We start from the raw sequence: 17684 nt of genomic DNA on the forward strand, positions 1-17684 counted from the left end.
AGGGAGGTCCTGTATACCTGCAGTGTACAGTTGGTGAAGGTCCTGTATACCTGTACTGTTTAGTTCGGGGGTCCTGTAGTATATAGTTGGTGCTGTATACCTGTAATGTATAGTTGGTGGAGGTCTTGTATACCTGTAGTTTATAGTTTGAGGGTCTTGGATACCTGTAGTGTATAATTAGTGGAGGTCTCGTATACCTGTAGTATATAGTTCGGTGGTCCTGTATACCTGTAGTGCATAGTTTGAGGGTCCTGTATAACTGTAGTATAGAGTTGGTGGAGGTCCTGTATACCTGTAGTGTATAGTTTGGGGTCCTATATACCTGTAGTATATAGTTGGTGGAGTTCTTGTATACCTGTAGTATATAGCTTTGGGTCCTGTATACCTGTAGTATAGAGTTGGTGAAGGTGCTGTATACCTTTTAGTATATAGTTGGCGAAGGTCCTGTATACCTGTAGTGTATAGTCTGGGGTCCTATATACCTGTAGTATATAGTTGGTGGAGTTCCTGTATACCTGTAGTGTATAGTTTTGGGGTCCTGTATACCTGTAGTGTATAGTTTGGGGTCCTGTATACCTGTAGTATATAGTTGGTGGAGGTCCTGTATACCTGTTGTGTATATTTTTGGGGTCATGTGTACCTGTAGTGTAAAGTTTGGGGTCCTGTATACCTCTAGTATATAGTTGGTGGAGGTCCCGTGCACCTGTAGTGTATAGTTTTGGGGTCCTGTATACCTGTAGTGTCCTGTATACCTGCAGGGTCGTATTTACCATTAGGCACCCATGGTCTGGTGCGTAGGGTAGCACCTTGCAGAGGGGCAGTACCCTGCCGTTCAGACTTGCCAGAAAATCTGGTGTCTTTTCGAGGGGGGTATGGCGGTATTGGTCAGGTCTTGTGTGGCGGTGTTATCCACTCACAGTATGGCAGTATTGGTCAGGTCTGGTATGGCAGTGTTATTCAGTCACAGTGTGTCGGTATTGGTCAGGTCTGGTATGGCGGTGTTATCCAGTCACAGTATGGCGGTTTTGGTCAGGTCTGGTGTGGCGGTGTTGGTCAGGTCTGGTATAGCGGTTTTATCCAGTCACAGTATGGCGGTATTGGTCAGGTCTTGTATGGCAGTGTTATTCAGTCACAGTGTGTCGGTATTGATCAGGTCTGTTGTGTCGGTGTTCTCCAGTCACAGTGTGGCGGTATTGGTCAGGTCTGGTATGACAGTGTTATCTAGTCACAGTATGGCGGTATTGGTCAGGTCTGGTATGACAGTGTTACCCAGTCACAGTATGGCGGTATTGGTCAGGTCTGGTGTGGCGGTGTTATCCAGTCACAGTATGGCGGTATTGGTCAGGTCTGGTGGTGTTATCCAGTCACAACATGGCGGTATTGGTCAGGTCTGGTATGGCAGTGTTACCCAGTCACAGTATGGCGGTATTGGTCAGGTCTGGTGTGGCGGTGTTATCCAGTCACAGTATGGCAGTATTGGTCAGGTCTGGTGGTGTTATCCAGTCACAACATGGCGGTATTGGTCAGGTCTGGTATGGCAGTGTTATCCAGTCACAGTATGGTGGTATTGGTCAGGTCTGGTATGGTGGTGTTATCCAGTCACAGTATAGCAGTATTGGTCAGGTCTGGTCTGGCGGTGTTAAATGTGATGTCTGAAGCTATTACCTACCTATCCAGATGCTAATTGGTGAGGGAGGATGGGGCATCTTCAGGTTTAGTGCTTAGGGCAGCAGCAGCTGGTAATACCGCCCTGTATACATGTACTGTATAGATGGGAGTAGGGGGCCGTGTATACATGTACTGTATAGATGGAGTAGGGGGCCCTGTATACATGTACTGTATAGATGGAGTAGGGGGTCCTGTATACATGTACTGTATAGATGGAGTAGGGGGCCCTGTATACATGTACTGTATAGATGGAGTAGGGGGTCCTGTATACCTGTAGTGTCCTGTATATACATGTACTGTATAGATGGAGTAGGGGGTCTACCAGTTATTTCTGTGGATGTTGTGAGGCAGCTTTCCTAGCAACCATTCAGATTCCAGCTCCCTGTGAAAATGAAAGCAGTAATTCTATTGGTGGCTAAGGCTCCCAACTGCCGTTTACTGCTGGAGACATGCAGCTAATTATATCACCTGTTTGCGCTGTGTGGAGATTTTCCCATTCATTTCTATGGGGCGCCGCTCTTCCCCCTCCCCCTCCTCTCCTGTACATCTGGCGGGGACGTGACCTTCGCAATAACCTTCCCGGGTACCCAATGTATCTGCCTGCCAAATTTGGGGTCAAACGGTTCAGGCGTTTGAAAGTCTATACGGGACAGACAGACTTTCATTTTTATGATATAGATAGATAACCGCCCAAAGGGTGCATAACAGAAGCTTTCTAACGCAAGCCGCTGAAGTTGGGACAAGATGTAGGCTTGACCTCTGGCCCCTGAGACTTCTGGGCATTCTCTCGCCTGTCATGGCACACAGTTGGTCACCTGTGAATGTAGAGGGTGTTTCCAGGGGAATAGGCCATTTGCAGGGATATTTTTCTGCTCCTGTGAGGTGATTTCCATGTCCTGAACTCAGCCCCTTGACATTGGTGCAGGGCATATTTCTTGTCACACTCCTCTGACCCTTGGGGACATAGGAAGGCTTGGTGATCGCCACGGTCTGCTATCCATGAGGCCTTTGCATTGGCATGTACTGCACCTACTCACCGGGTCCCCAGGTTATGCAGGTACTGTAAGAGGTAGTCCCTTTTTATCGACCAAACAAGGTAAGGCCATTTAGGATGTCCCTTAGAAAGCCATATTCTCTTACCTTGTCAAACTCCTGTACAATTGCCTTCCATCTCCCATAAGACAAAGGTGGACTGGGGGCAGATGATATTGGAGCAGTTGGAGATTGGCCTCTAAGGGTTCTCCCATTAAAAGCAATACTATCTATCTATCTATCTATATATATCATCTATCTATATCTATATATATCATCTATCTATATCTATCTATATATCTATCTATATCTATATATATCTATCTATCTATATATATATATATATATATATATATATATATATATATATATTATAATTTATTTAATTTTGCTGTGAAAAAGCGCACATCTTGTTTGCGGTTGTCACTGCAAAAGGGCCCCAGTAGTGTAGTGTAGCTGCCATATTTTAGCTGTTTCATTTGGACAAACCTGAATTTTACGCCAAAAAATTGAAAATCTGCTAAACCGAACTTTTCAAAAGTTCAGGCATCTCTACTGATGATCTCTTGACCCCTGTAATCATGAAATTAAAAAAGTACTTGTAATAGATTTTTCATAGAGGTGAGCGATATGGCAAAAAATAAAATCTTGTGTCTTTTTTTTTTTTTTTACACATTATAGATGATTTTCGATTTAAAACTCAATTTATTTATTTTTTTTGCTAAATCTATCCCTACTCTTCCCTGCATTATCTTCAACCCCCCCCCCCCCACACACACACACACACACACACCACCACCACCTTCCCCAGCTGTCGATAGCTGTATATACTGTGTTACTACAGTGACTGTATAAACAGCAGCAGGGCCAGCATAGTAAACATGGAGAAGATTATACATTGTGAATATACTGTGACAGTCTCTTCCATGTACATTGTACTGGCCCTTTTGCTGTTTACATGGAACACTATACATATGAGTAAATGGATGGATGGATGGATAAATAGAGGTCGAGTGTGATACTCTGCTGTATGAAGGTAGTGGTGGGGGTGCAGGTGTAGCGGGTGGTGCTGGGGCCAGAGGCTGTAAAGCGGCAACCTGGAGAGGTGTCTCCCAGACTCCTGGATGGCTGGCCAGTGTGTCCCCCTGCGTGGTTGTTTAAAGGTTGTGTAGGGTGGCAGGGGCCAGAGGCTGTGCAGTTGTGACATGGAGTGATGTCCCCAGAGTTAGGCAGGCTGGCTGCGGTGTCCCTCACTGCGGTGAACAGAAGCTACTTAAAGTTGGCCCCAGCGGACGAGTTGGCTGGGTAGCAGCATCATTCCTGCAGCGCCTCTGGTCCAATGCACCCTGAGCGTGGCGGAGCCACCTGCAGAACAGAGCAAGGAATTTTTTTTTCAATTCACGATTTAAAAAAAAAAATCTAATCGTAAGCCGTCCTCAGGGCAAATTAATCAAATAAATTTGATTAAACGCCCCGCCCTAATGTTTTAGTATGACGCTCCCCTTTCTACTACTGTTGCCAATGACAAATGATTAGATTATTAATTTTCAGTTCTCTTAGGCAGTGATCTTAATGATTGCTTTGGTTAGCAGCTTACATATGTAAAAACAACAACAAAAAAAGACAGTTTTTACACACCTTGATAAATTACAAAATGCAGCTGTAAATATGAGAGTGCCTGCTTTTGCTGTTTTTGAATGCTTTACGTTCCACCATCAGACTTTTGTAACTTTGTGTAGATCTTCAGGCCCTTTTACCTGGCCTGATGGCAAGCCGCAAACAAGTTCCAATCAGCAAGATTTGCATAATCTTCACAAGGAATGCAATAGCTAGATTGTTCATGTGGCCATTTAAATGCATTGTTACCCGATCATTGGGTAATTGAGCGTCTCTGAGAACTGATGAGCCCCTGTTAAAGGACCCCAGCTGTGTAAGGCCCCGTTCCCACTGAGCAAAGCTAGCGGAATTCCGCGACGGAATTGTCCGCCGCGGAATGCCGTTAGCCTCCCGCTCATAATGGGACTCTATGGGAGGCGCGCGCTCCTGCCCTGTCCGCGCTGAAGAATGAACATGTTCATTCTTCAGCGCGGACAGAGCAGCAGCGCGCGCCTCCCATAGAGTCCCATTATGAGCGGGAGGCTAACGGCATTCCGCGGCGGACAATTCCGTCGCGGAATTCCGCTAGCTTTGCTCAGTGGGAACGGGGCCTTAGGGTGGTAGTGTCACCTCAAGTCCACCAAACTGCCTCATGTACATATCCAAAAGTTCACGAAAATGGCTCAGAGGATCAAGGTAAGAAAATGACCTTCATCCTCAGTGCCCTGTGCACTATAGGGACATTTCAGCAGGTTGGATGCTTCTAAGCTAATAGTAGCTTCCTTTTAAATTTTAGATTCTTTAACCTCTAGACAATCTAAGACGTACTGGTATGCCACAAACGCCTGTCACCAGACAACCCTGGCAAATACCGGAACCACCGGCACTCCGGTCTCATCTGTGGTGCGGTGCACGTAGTAGAATTGTTGCATCAATGAAGAAATCCCGGCACTCGCAACTGTAATTACATGTGCAAATCTTTATTGCGTGAAAGCTGCACGCGTTCCGACCTCACAGGTCTTTATCAACAGCCGGGATTTCTTCATTGAACCAGACAACCCTGGACATACCGGTACAACAACCCTGCATATGCAGCTACAGAGCAAGCTCAGGTGCTTAGTTTGCTTCATAGCTGGTGTGGAACAGCTGCTATTAGCAACCGGGCCCTCACCCTCGCTGATCGGCTGCAGCCTGTCATTAAAAGCGGGTCGGCTACATGGACAGCAGAGACTGAGCATGGGCTGACAGCTCTGACTGAGGAGAGGGTTACTGGTGAGAGCAGCTCTCCCAGCAGTTGTCTATCCGGGTCTAATGGCCGCCCACACAATACAGATAATAACAGCAGGGACGGGGGAGGCACAATTGGGATGATGATTCACATATTACATCATCCCAGTGCTCTCTGTCCCGTCCTGCACCGGAGCGGTTACCAGAGGTTACCCTGCTTCATGCTCCAGTCCCCGCCGCAGAGCTTAGCCCATCCTCTGTGCGATCCGATCAGTGTTCTGCTTATAGGTCTGCCACAGGTATACCATGGCATAGCATTGACCAGTGTATGCAATCTAATGGATGCATGTACAAGACCTCGAGGGGGACTTGAAGAATGCTAAAAGTAAAAATGTTTTTAAAAATATTCCAAAGTCCTAATAAAAGTTAAACTCCTATAGAAAGAGAGACTGACACTACTCTGTTAAAAATGCTAACCAGGGTTTACCAGGTGCAACCTGCTCACTCTATGTAGCAATAGACACTAATAGTCAGTAGAAGCACTTTGTTGCGAAACAGCTGTCACTCGTTAAATCACCTTGCACAAGGCGCCCCCGCCACCTACACGGCGTACGTGTCCATGTTGCACGTACAAGAATAAAAGAATCATTTTCGCGGTGAGTGCCCTCTGAATTTCCTTTCTGTTTATGCTAATAAAAGTTAAGTTGCTCCCCTTTCCCTTTATGCAAATAAAACATGAAAAAATAATTAAATAAAGAAACATCTTATATACCGTAGTGTGCGTAATTGTCCGATCTATTAAAATATAACAATAGTGTTCCTTTAACAGTGAAACAAAAAGAAGGGAAAATGCCAGGATTGCTGATTTTTTTTGTTACAGTATATATAAAATGAATTAAAAAGTGATCAAGACATCCGATCTGCACAAATGATTCTAGTAAAAATTAGAGATCATGGTGCAAAAAATGATAACCATAAACATTATAAGAATTACAATGGGGCTATTTTAATATTATTTGCAAAAAAAAAGGCTTTCTGTAAAAAAAAAGAAACATTTTTGAAAACCTCTGTAAACTTGCTTTTGGTTGTGTTCGGACTGACATATAGAATAACTGTATCATGTCTTTTTTTTTTTTTTTTTTTTTTTTTTATTGTAAAGTACGTTATTTAGACCCGGGAACCTCCCAAAAGTTTTTTCTCCCAATTTCACAATTTTTTATTTTCCTAAAAAATATATATTTTGGGGGGTTTTGTTACACATGTGATGGTAGATTGAAAGGCACCATTACAAATACACTTGTTCCTGGAAAAAAAACAAGCCCTTACATGGCGCTGTAGAGCTATAGCTCTTTTGGGCTGGGTCATGAAAGGGTTAAAAACTGTTTGATTTGGTTGACTTTAAATTATTGCTCTCTATTGACTCCATTGCTGTTGTTTTCAAAGGGGACAGTGGGACACTTAAAGAGAACCAAAGTATAGAGCTACTGTGCAGCTCGTACCAGCCGCAGCTTTTATTATACCCAGAGGCTGGAGAAGGGGCGGCAACTAGTCATCTGGACTGGGAGCCGCCTGTGCCTAGTCACCGCTCTCTGCCTGTTGCCTCTTTGTCAATCCTCCCTGCACTGCACACAGACAGGCAGAGAGCCATGACTAGTTGATGCCCCTCTCCCCGCCTCGCGCTGCAGAATAAAAGTATTTTTTCTCCTTACTAAAGCTACAGCCACGGCTATGATTCTGAGAACTATATCAGCACAATTGTGATGATTGGTTCCTTTTAAAGGAACCAATCCCTTTAAGGAACCAAAATGCCTTGAACAAGTGTATTAACTTTGTGTTTTATATCCTTTAGGTTAACCAAAAGGGTTCAGAAAAACCACTAGAACAAACCTTTTCACAGATGGTAGATGGCCTTGGAAATGGAATGGTTAGGTAATTATGTAATATCAGTATCGGTTATGATTTATTTAATATTTTTTTGGGGTAGTTTTAAATGTGGAATTGAACATGGTGTTCATCAGAGGGGGTAGCTGAGCATCTGGATGCCATAGTAGTGGTAAGCAGGGGATTTCTGGGAAAGAAAAGGTGGAGCTATAATAGGGAGGTAACTACAGTTAAAGGGGTTATCCGCACCGCTGTCCCATGGAAGTCAGTAATTGGCTGAGCAGCTGTTACTCCTAACAAGAGTTTGTCATGTTAGTGCCAGCTTCTGTGACCAGGGGTACACCAGAGACTCTTCAGAAGAATGCCGAGGGAGTGCAGAGAGGTAAGCGTAGGCTGTTTATTTCCCATAAAAGAGGACAGTGGAAAAAGAAGATAAATGGGACAGCATCACCCCTTGTCCATCATAAGTTAAAGTGACTCTGTACCCACTATCTGCCCACCCCAAACCGCTTGTACCTTCGGATAGCTGCTTTTAATCCAAGATATGTCCTGGGGTCCGTTCGACAGGTGATGCAATTATTGTTCTAAAAAACAACTTTTAAACTTGCAGCCCTGTGTCAAACGGGAGTATCTGTGCCCTAACTTTGCACCACCCCTCCGTCTCTCCTCCCCACCCTCTTCATCATTAGTAATGCCACTGAGACATTTACTTCTGTCTGAACATTGCACAGGCCCTGATCCAGCACATGTGCCGGGCTGACACAGGTGGGGAATAGGAGGCAATCTGCCTGGAGCATTCCTAATGATGATGAGGGCGGGGAGGAGGGACAGAGAGGTTGTGGTAGCCTAATGCATACACAATCTAGGCCACGCCCGTTGGGCACCGGGCTGCCAGTTTAAAAGTAGTTTTTTAGGATAATGACTGCATCACCTGCCGAACGGACCCCAGGACAGATCTTGGATTAAAAGCAGCTATCCGAAGGTACAAACAGTTTGGGGGGGCGTCAGATTGTGGGTACAGAGTCACTTTAAGTTATGTTCTAAGGGTTGCGTGTGGGAAGTGCAGGACTGGCCTTAAAGGGGGCACTAACCTGTATATTATTTTGTGAACGCTAAACCAATTATGAAAGTAACCTCCTTTATTGGGCATGAGTTTTTACCCTGTGTTTTGTAAACAAAGATGCTGTGCAGTAAGTACTGCAATGATGAATAAAATAAATATTGTATTTAACTGTGACATCCGTTTTGTCATAATATTCAGTTGGGAACCCCTCCATCATCTTTACAGCTTCTACTACTGAGAGATTTTCATCAATAACAGCACCACATTTGTCCTCAGTTTGTCTGTAGTATTGCAACTACTGTATGTTCCATTCACTTCTATTCAACTGCGCTACAAAACCACACACAAAAAGAGACTATGTTTTTATAATCCTGTATAACCCCTTGCCAATATCACCAGCTTGCATTACTGTACTTACAGTACGTTTTAAGGGATATTCCCATTTCAGACGTGTGGTTGAGAAATTAACTGAGATTGGTGGAAGGCATAGAGTGGCAGTCCTCTCACTTGATGATCCCAAAGGTTTAGAAATATTTATAGATGTTATGTGTAGAATAGGTTCACCTCCAGTTCATCAAACTGTGGCCTGCAAGCTGTTTCAAAAACCACATTTCCCATCTTGCCTGTACAGCCAAAGCTTTGGGCACCTATGTTTTACACTCTGCCAAATGTTAGGGTGCAAATGTTAGGCTAATGGAGGGATGTCAGACAGATTTAAAGGGGTATTCCGCTAACAAGATTAACAATTCGTTTCATACTTATTAAACTTACTAACAATTAGTTCCATATTTATTATCTTTCCAGTCTACTTCCACCTGCTGCTTTCTGCTGAAGAGACAGAAAACTGTGTATGAGCTATTCAGTCTGTCCCATTCTAACCCCCTTCTCCCCTTTCCCTTCCGAGACAGCTCATGTAAACATTGCAATGCAATGCAGAGAGGGTTAATCTGAGTTTATAAATGACCCATGTGACCTAAGTCAGCAGAGCATATACCTGTGCTCACACGACAGTACCTCCATGTTTTTCCCATTCTGTCTGCAGCAGTTTTTGGTGAGTGTAATGCCATATCCATACTTGTGGTGTTTGGGGGCAGCCTTTCTCGCCGGTGGTGCTGGCTGGGACTTTTTTGGGGGGGCACTTTGGGTCTGGTCCTGTGACATGGGGATTGCAGGGCCATTCCATGGCCTCCCTTCCCTGCATGTGCACGCTTTGCGGGGGTGGCGGTCACTGGCCGACACGGTGTGGAGTTAGCGTAGGGACCCGTGTGAACCAGGAGACCTGCACGTTGGTACACGGGGCGATATGGCTTGATCAATTCATATTCCAACATCTTGAAGTTGTTTTTTTTAAAATAGGCTTGGCAGCCATAGGTGTGATGTGCAGCCGCTCCTCTCTCTCCATGTCGGATTTAATCTGAGTTTGTTTCTGGTGACCTTCCTGCGACTAACCCTCCTGGCCAGGGACACAGTTTACATGTGCTGTCACGGGAGGGTGTTCAGAAAAGAGACAGAGATAATGGCTCAGACACACTTTTCTGTGTCTTCAGCAGAAAGCTGGGGGAACTGGGGGAATGAGACTGAAAAGATAATGAATGAACAAATTGTTAGTCTATAGGAGGGGGATGGTTCAACGTGTATTTTACCTATTACCATGTACACAATACCTACCATTGTCAAGGTTATTAATTTTTAATAATAATTTTTGTTTTTCATAATATTAAAGTACTAAACATTAAAAACTAAACTTGAAAATATGACCATTCAATTGACATATTTATCATGGCAATGAAATTCCACAACCATGTCTCTTCTTAACCATTATTTTCCTGCTAAATCTCCCATATTTCCACATGATTTTTCCAATCCCTTTACTCTGCTACTTTTCCTTAAAATGTATTTACATTTACATGTATATATTCTCTGTCCATTGATTATCATTAGAAGGAGCGAGCCAATGCTGCATCAGTGCTCCTAATAGTGCATCGGAGAGAACACACATACCTTCCTCCTTAGTGTTCTGGGGACTTTAAGGGGCTAATCATATCTTTAATTATGGAGGTGTCATTTGCTATCGAGAGAGCAGAAAAAAAAAGAATTTATTGCAAGTGACTGGCTTGGCACTCCTTACAACATGATTGAGTTATGATCAGTCCTTAGTGGAGGTCCCAGCACTTAGACCTCAACTGATCAAAAGTTTTTATGATGACCATACAGCTTTTATATGCCTCTGTAATGCACAGTCCTTGATTGGGGGCAGCCTACAGATGACACTCCCCATACTGCCAACAATAACAGGCTGCACAAATCTATGGGTCTATATACTGTCCCCACTTGCAGACAGTAATCACATATGTGTACAAGAGGCCTAATGCCTTGAAACATATGCATATGCTAGTGATAGAAAGGCCAGATATAGTCCTGCTTCTCATACATACACAGTACAGCGTGCACTAAAAAGTCACATGAAACTATAGTTAAACTTAAACCGTTTTAATGCTGCTATTAAAACTTAAAACATTAGACTGGTGGTGCAGTAGTTCAGATCACTCCCCATGGGGAGCCCATTCATTGTCGGTAGCCATTTCACAGTGCCATAACTGAGATTACTAAACAGGAAGGACAAAGTCTTCAGCCGCTTCCTTGCTGAAACTGGAGTGTGATTGGAGACTATTAAAGAAAGTGGAAAGATTGAATAATAAAGTTAAGGATCCTTTACAAATGAAAACCCCTACTTCTTTATAGGGTTTGGCCACTTTATAGTAAAATAGGTCAGTATGCAGTATTAGTAAGTGTATATACTGACAGCAGCTCCCTGTGAACCTCATTGAGCTAAAATCAGACTCTGCTCCTCCAGGCTGGGCTGCCCTGCTCTGTTTTGTTTCTGTCCGAAAAATGGCTGACATGGAGGAGCATGTGACAATGGGCGGGGCACTGTCACATGCTCCTCCATGGCGGCCATTTTATGGACAAGCAAAACAGAGCAGGGCAGCCCAGCCTGGAGGGGGAGAGTCTGATTTTAGCTCTAATAGGTACACAGGAAGCAGCTGATGGTATATACAGTAGGTACACCTACTAATACTGCATACTGAACTATTTAACTATAAAGTGACCAACCCCTTTATTGAGTACATGGATTATGAGGTAACACAACAACTCAAGCACACAACACAAGCGAATACCAAAAAAAAAAAGAGTTAAGTATTCGTCATTTATCAAAAGTGCCTCTTTCTTTAAAGAGAGCATATAGTATCTGACAAGGTGTTGAAGTAAAGAGTGCTATCCTTTTACTGTTTTAAAAAAATGATATATATGTAAATAAAGTATATTGTATAGGAAGGGCCCCTTCAACCAGTGAAAGTTATGTAGATGTAATTTTCTCTTTTTCTCTAACCGTTTTTTCACCTCCAATAGATATTTTGCTTTTGACTTCCACAAAGAATGCAGCCGGATGCGCTGGGATCGATTACAGATTTTGGTTGATCAAGTGGCTGAAATTCAAGATGAATTTGGGTGAGAGAGTACTAGTGGATATTAGGCTACATTCACAGGGCTTGGATTGGGGACCTCTTAAATTTGTCTACAGTTTTCAAGTAGAAGTCTACCTTGTCCATATATGTCTTGGTCAGTAAATGAAATTCTCGAAGAGGTTTTCCAGCCAAAATAGTAATGCATTATCCTGTGGATAGTCCAACAGTTATTGAACAGCAGGGTACCAACATCCAGCACCCAGCTGTTCAGCCAGCACTACTACACAGTGAACGGTTTGTCTCAGTTTACTGTGTAGCAGTGGTGGTGACATGTAACTGCAACTCTGCTTCCGTTAAAAAGAATGGCATTTGAGCTAAAGTAGCCAGGTCTGGCCACTACGCAGTGAACGGAGGCAAACTGCTTTGACCCTGTTGACTGTGTAGTGGAATTGCCGGGTGTCAGCACCCTGCTTTATAAGTGACTGATCCATTTTGCCTGGAAAAAACGATTGTCTGTCTATATACGCAGGTAGTTATTAAAGGGAAATAGCAGGTTAGACGTATCTAACAAACTGATAGCCCCCTATTGTGCATGGGGCACTGAGGATGAAGGTAATTGTCTTCTAATGATTAAGTGGATCGAGAAGGGCTGGAGTGGTGCTCTAGGGGGGTAGTCCTCCCAGTGCTCCAAGCAGCCTTACTAGGCTCGGGATTAAACTTCAAACAGCATAGAAACTGGGCCTAGGATAATTCTCAGCACCCCCCATGCTTAATAGGAAGTTTCCCTTTTAAGGCCATGTTCACACACAGTATTTTTGCTCAGTATTTTCGTCAGTAGGTTGAAAACACAGAAAGGCTATGTACTTAACACAGTGTTAAAATGATGCCCGTTTTTTGTTTTTGGGTTAAAAAATACTGTGTGTAAACAGTCTAAATGTCTTTTAGTACCAGCATCTAGTCATTTTTAGTATTCAGTATTTTTAGGCAAACTAAAAAAATTACAGGACCGCAAGGGGTGTCTGGCAGACACAATGCTTTCTGTCCGAGATAGAAACGGTCTAGAGCAGTAGCAAATCCCCATAGAAAACCTTTTCTGCTATGGACAGTTCCTGTCTCAGACAGAGATGGTGTTTTATGGTGAGTAAAGCATTATAATTAGCAAACAATGCAGCTATTTGAAATGGGTAATATGCAAGATTGCTTCCCACTTTCCTAATCGCTTAACCTCTTAAGGACATAGGACGTACCGGTACGTCCTATGTCCTCATTAGCACTTCAAAGCGGGGCCGCGCGGCGGCCCCGCTTTGAAGTGCCGCGTTCCCGGGTGCCGCGTGTAGCCCGGGACCGCCGCTATTAGCGGGCACGGTCCGATCGCCGTGCCCGCTAATTAGCTAATCGGAGGCAGCTGTCAAAGTTGACAGCTGCCTCCGATTACCGGAGGCAACGTTTCCCTGGTGTCTAGTGGGGGAGATCGCTCCTCCGGGACCTTGTCCCGGAGGAGCGATCTCCGTTGCTGATGCCGGCCGGGGACGCGTCCAAGATGGCGCCGTCCTCGGCTCGGCACTCGTTTGTTTCCGGCTGCAGCAGCCGAAAGCAAACGAGTGCCGATCTCATGGATCTCTGCAGCATATCTATGCTGCAGAGATCTCTATGAGAGATCACAGTGTATATACTAGAAGTCCCCTAGGGGGGCTTCTAGTATATGTGTAAAAAAAAAAAAAAACGTGTTGTTAATAGTAAAAATCCCCCTCCCCTAATAAAAGTCTGAATCACCCCCCTTTTCCCAGGTTTTAAATAAAAGTAAACAAATAAATAAATAAATAAACATGTTTGGTATCGCCGCGTGCGTAATCGCCCGAACTATTAATTAATCACATTCCTGATCTCGTACGGTAAACGGCGTCAGCGCAAAAAAATCCCAAAGTGCAAAATTGCGCATTTTTGGTCGCATCAAATCCAGAAAAAATGTAATAAAAAGCGATCAAAAAGTCGTATATGCGCAATCAAGGTACCGATAGAAAGATCACATCATGGCGCAAAAAATGACACCTCGCACAGCCCCATAGACCAAAGGATAAAAGCGCTATAAGCCTGGGAATGGAGCGATTTTAAGGAATGTATATTGGTTAACAACGGTTTGAATTTTTTACAGGCCATCAGATACAATATAAGTTATACATGTTATATATCGTTTTAATCGTAACGACTTGAGGAACATGCATAACAAGTCAGTTTTACCCCAGGGCGAATGGCATAAAAACACATTTCCCCCAAATAAAAGAAATGCGTTTTTTTTTTTCAATTTCACCACACTTTGAATTTTTTTCTGGTTTCGCAGTGTACTTTATGCAAAAATTCAGCCTGTAATTGCAAAGTACAATTAGTGACGCAAGAAATAAGGGGTCATGTGGGTTTCTAGGTGGAAAAATGCAAGTGCTATGACCTTTTAAACACAAGGAGGAAAAACCGAAAACGTAAAAACGAAAATGGGCCATGTCCTTAAAGGGTTAAAGGAGAAGTCCGGCAAAAATATTTTTTTTTATATGTTATTACTTATGGAAAGTTATACAATTTTCTAATGTACATTAATTATGGGAAATGCTCATATACTACTATTTCCCTTAATTTAGTGTATCAGGAAGTGTTAGAATTATCTCTGAAGCAGTGACGTCACGACGAAAGGTGTAATTCCTCGGGGAGTGTCCAGCAGGGGGCGCTCTATATATAGAAGTCAATGAGTACCATTGACTTCTATATATAGTGCGCCCCTGCCCACTCCATAGGAATTAGTGTATGTAATGTTGTGCACTGTACTTTTGTGACTTCATGAATACATTTATGGAATACTTTGGGGAGCAAGTGTCCTTGCTCCCCAAAGTATCCCATAAATGTATTCAATGAATACATTTGCTGGGCACCGAGCAGGGAGGGAGAGAGGTGCCATCTACCTCCCCCCTCCCTCCCTGCTCGGTGCTGGGAACATATACAAAGTACTACTCCCCCATTATCTGCAGATAATGGGGGAGTAGTACCTGTGCTATCCCTATCACCGCCCGCTCCGCCGCCGCCGCTCACACAGGGGCTGCTTTTCATGCCCCCCGCCGCTTCCCCTCCTCCTCCTCCCGGCTTAAAACTTACTATCGCGCCGCTGATTCCCCTCCCGCCCGCGCCGCTCCTCACTACCCAGCCGGCCGCTGACTCCCGCCCGCCCGCTCCTCACTACCCAGCCGGCCGCTGACTCCCGCCCGCCCGCTCGCACACCTGTTCGCCCGCCCGCCCGCTCGCCCGTCCGCACTCCCCGTTCCTCACACTATCTGGCCGCCGCTCTCTGCTCTTGCATGCCGGCCGCGTCAGCTCGCCCCCACCCTGGGCGGGAGCACGGCGCTTCCTGGTGTCCCCGGCCGGGGTGGGGGCGGGGCATGCAAGAGCAGAGAGCGGCAGCCAGATAGTGTGAGGGGCGGCGGGGAATCAGCGGCGCGATAGTAAGTTTGAAGCCGGGAGGAGGAGGAGGGGAAGCGGCGGGGGGCATGAAAAGCAGCCCCTGTGTGAGCGGCGGTGGCGGAGCGGGCGGTGATAGGCATAGCACAGGTACTACTCCCCCATTATCTGCAGATAATGGGGGAGTAGTACTTTGTATATGTTCCCAGCACCGAGCAGGGAGGGGGAGGTAGATGGTACCTCTCTCCCTCCCTGCTCGGTGCCCTGCAATTGTATTTATTGAATACATTTATGGGATACTTTGGAGAGCAAGGACACTTGCTCCCCAAAGTATTCCATAATTGTATTCATGAAGTCACAAAAGTACTCATTGACTTCTATATATAGAGCGCACCCTGCTGGACCCTCCATAGGAATTACACCTTTCGTCGTGACGTCACTGCTTCAGAGATAATTCTAACACTTCCTGATACACTAAATTAAGGGAAATAGCAGTATATGAGCATTTCCCATAGTTAATGTACATTAGAAAATTGTATAACTTTCCATAAGTAATAACATATAAAAAAATAATTTTCGCCGGACTTCTTTAAGTAATGGAGGTGGCAGTAGCTTTCCGCAACTTATTGACCTTCTTATAATCTGTATTCTTATTAAAAGTCAAAAGTCTCTTCATGTAGAGGATGGCTAGATGCTCCAGTACTGCCACCAACTGCCTGAGAATAGTAGTGGAAGAAGAGGAGGCGAGCTTGCGCTTCATGGAGCGCATACATGCAGTTCCCATTTGGGCTTGGAAATTAGCATCCTTCTTTAATTTGAATGAGAGTGAGATGCATTCCCCCCCTAAAAACGGCCTTTTGGGCCTCCCACACACTGACTGACAGGGTACAGAGCCTGTGTTAGTGGCAAATAGTCCAGAATAAAACCCTCTAGAGATGCTTTATGAGTATGATTATTCAACAACAAATCATTTAGATGGCAGTGGCAATTCCTACAGGGGAAATTAAAATCCGAGAGATCTAATACCACCAGGAAGTGATCTGACCAAGCTATCCCTGGGATTAACCACATTGCCGAAGAAATGGCCTATGCCATTGGCCTATGAAAAAATAAAAAGCTGTAGCTGTGAGATTGTATATTCTCCAGAAGTCACGCCCCTTGATAAAGCGACCTGTACGCGAAACGTGCGTCGGGGTTATTGGCGCCAGACACACGATGGGTAAGCATCTTGTATGTTCACTTTATATAATTGTGGGATTAGTTGGATAGTGTACTTAGTAATCCTGCGAGGCTGTGTGGATACACCGCATGGGTACATACATTGACTTACATTATGGTAAATTAACTCTGCAAAGCGGAGACCAGTGTTGATTGATTGTTGTAAGGTCCATTGGAACTACTGTATATAAAATATTCTCCAGAAGTCGTATAGACTGTGCTTTCAAACAAGTTTACAGAAACTTGAGGTGGGTGTGCAAGGTTTTTTTTTTTTTTTTTGGGGGGGGGGGGGAGGGATCATTTATCCACACCAGGGGAGAAGGAAAGGTTGAAGTCTTCCCCTACCAATAGAATTGTTGAATCTAAGGACTGAAGAATGTTACACGATCGGATCTTATTGGGACAATGCAAAAATTACAAAGAACCACAGGTACATTGGGAAGAGAGCTTACTGGATTGATATAACATCCACGGGGGTCTGTATCTGCACATGAGGGAGTCAACCGGCAAAGACATCCTATGAGGAACGCGAACCCCCTCCGCCTTTTTTCTGTTGGTAGCTGAGTAGGTAGTGGGGTAATGGGCAGTACCAAATTTAAAGGACCATGTACTATCTTGTTGCATTTGCTGCAGAAAAGCTATGCCCATGCTTCAGTTCCTTCAAAAGCAGGTGTCTCTTAACATTGGAATTGAGCCCCTTAACATTAAAGGCCACCAAACGCACCATGATAGACAACCTGGCTACCTGATAATGAAGGGGGATGACCCAAGTAAAAGAGACCTGGACTGATTGGTTTCTGAGTTGACCTGGGGCACAGGAGAAAAGAAGGGAAAATTTGATATAGGAAACAATGACAAGATTGATGTCAAACAAAATGGTGATTAAAGGCTAGTAATTAGAGATGAGCAAACCGGGTTCGAGTCCGAACGATCTGCATTTGATTATCTGGGGTTGCTGAACTTGGATAAAGCTTTAAGGTTGTCTGGAAAACATGGATACAGCCAATGACTATATCCATGTTTTCCACATAGCCTTAGGGCTTTATCCAAGTTCAGCAGCCACCGCTAATCAAATGCCGAAACTTTGGGTTCAG

The 17684-nt window shown here is 44.4% G+C and overlaps 1 protein-coding gene across 1 annotated transcript in view; it reads left to right on the top strand.

Moving 5' to 3' along the window:
• Nucleotides 1–17684, top strand: part of SACM1L (SAC1 like phosphatidylinositide phosphatase) — a 146382-nt gene that overhangs the window by 96428 nt on the left and 32270 nt on the right. The window contains exons 12-13 of the mRNA XM_069958554.1: nt 7373–7452; nt 11879–11977. Coding sequence (XP_069814655.1) covers nt 7373–7452; nt 11879–11977 — 179 coding nt within the window. The remainder of the gene's footprint in view (nt 1–7372; nt 7453–11878; nt 11978–17684) is intronic.

This window comes from Dendropsophus ebraccatus, chromosome 2, assembly GCF_027789765.1.
Source record: "Dendropsophus ebraccatus isolate aDenEbr1 chromosome 2, aDenEbr1.pat, whole genome shotgun sequence".
Classification (NCBI taxonomy): Eukaryota; Metazoa; Chordata; class Amphibia; order Anura; family Hylidae; genus Dendropsophus; species Dendropsophus ebraccatus.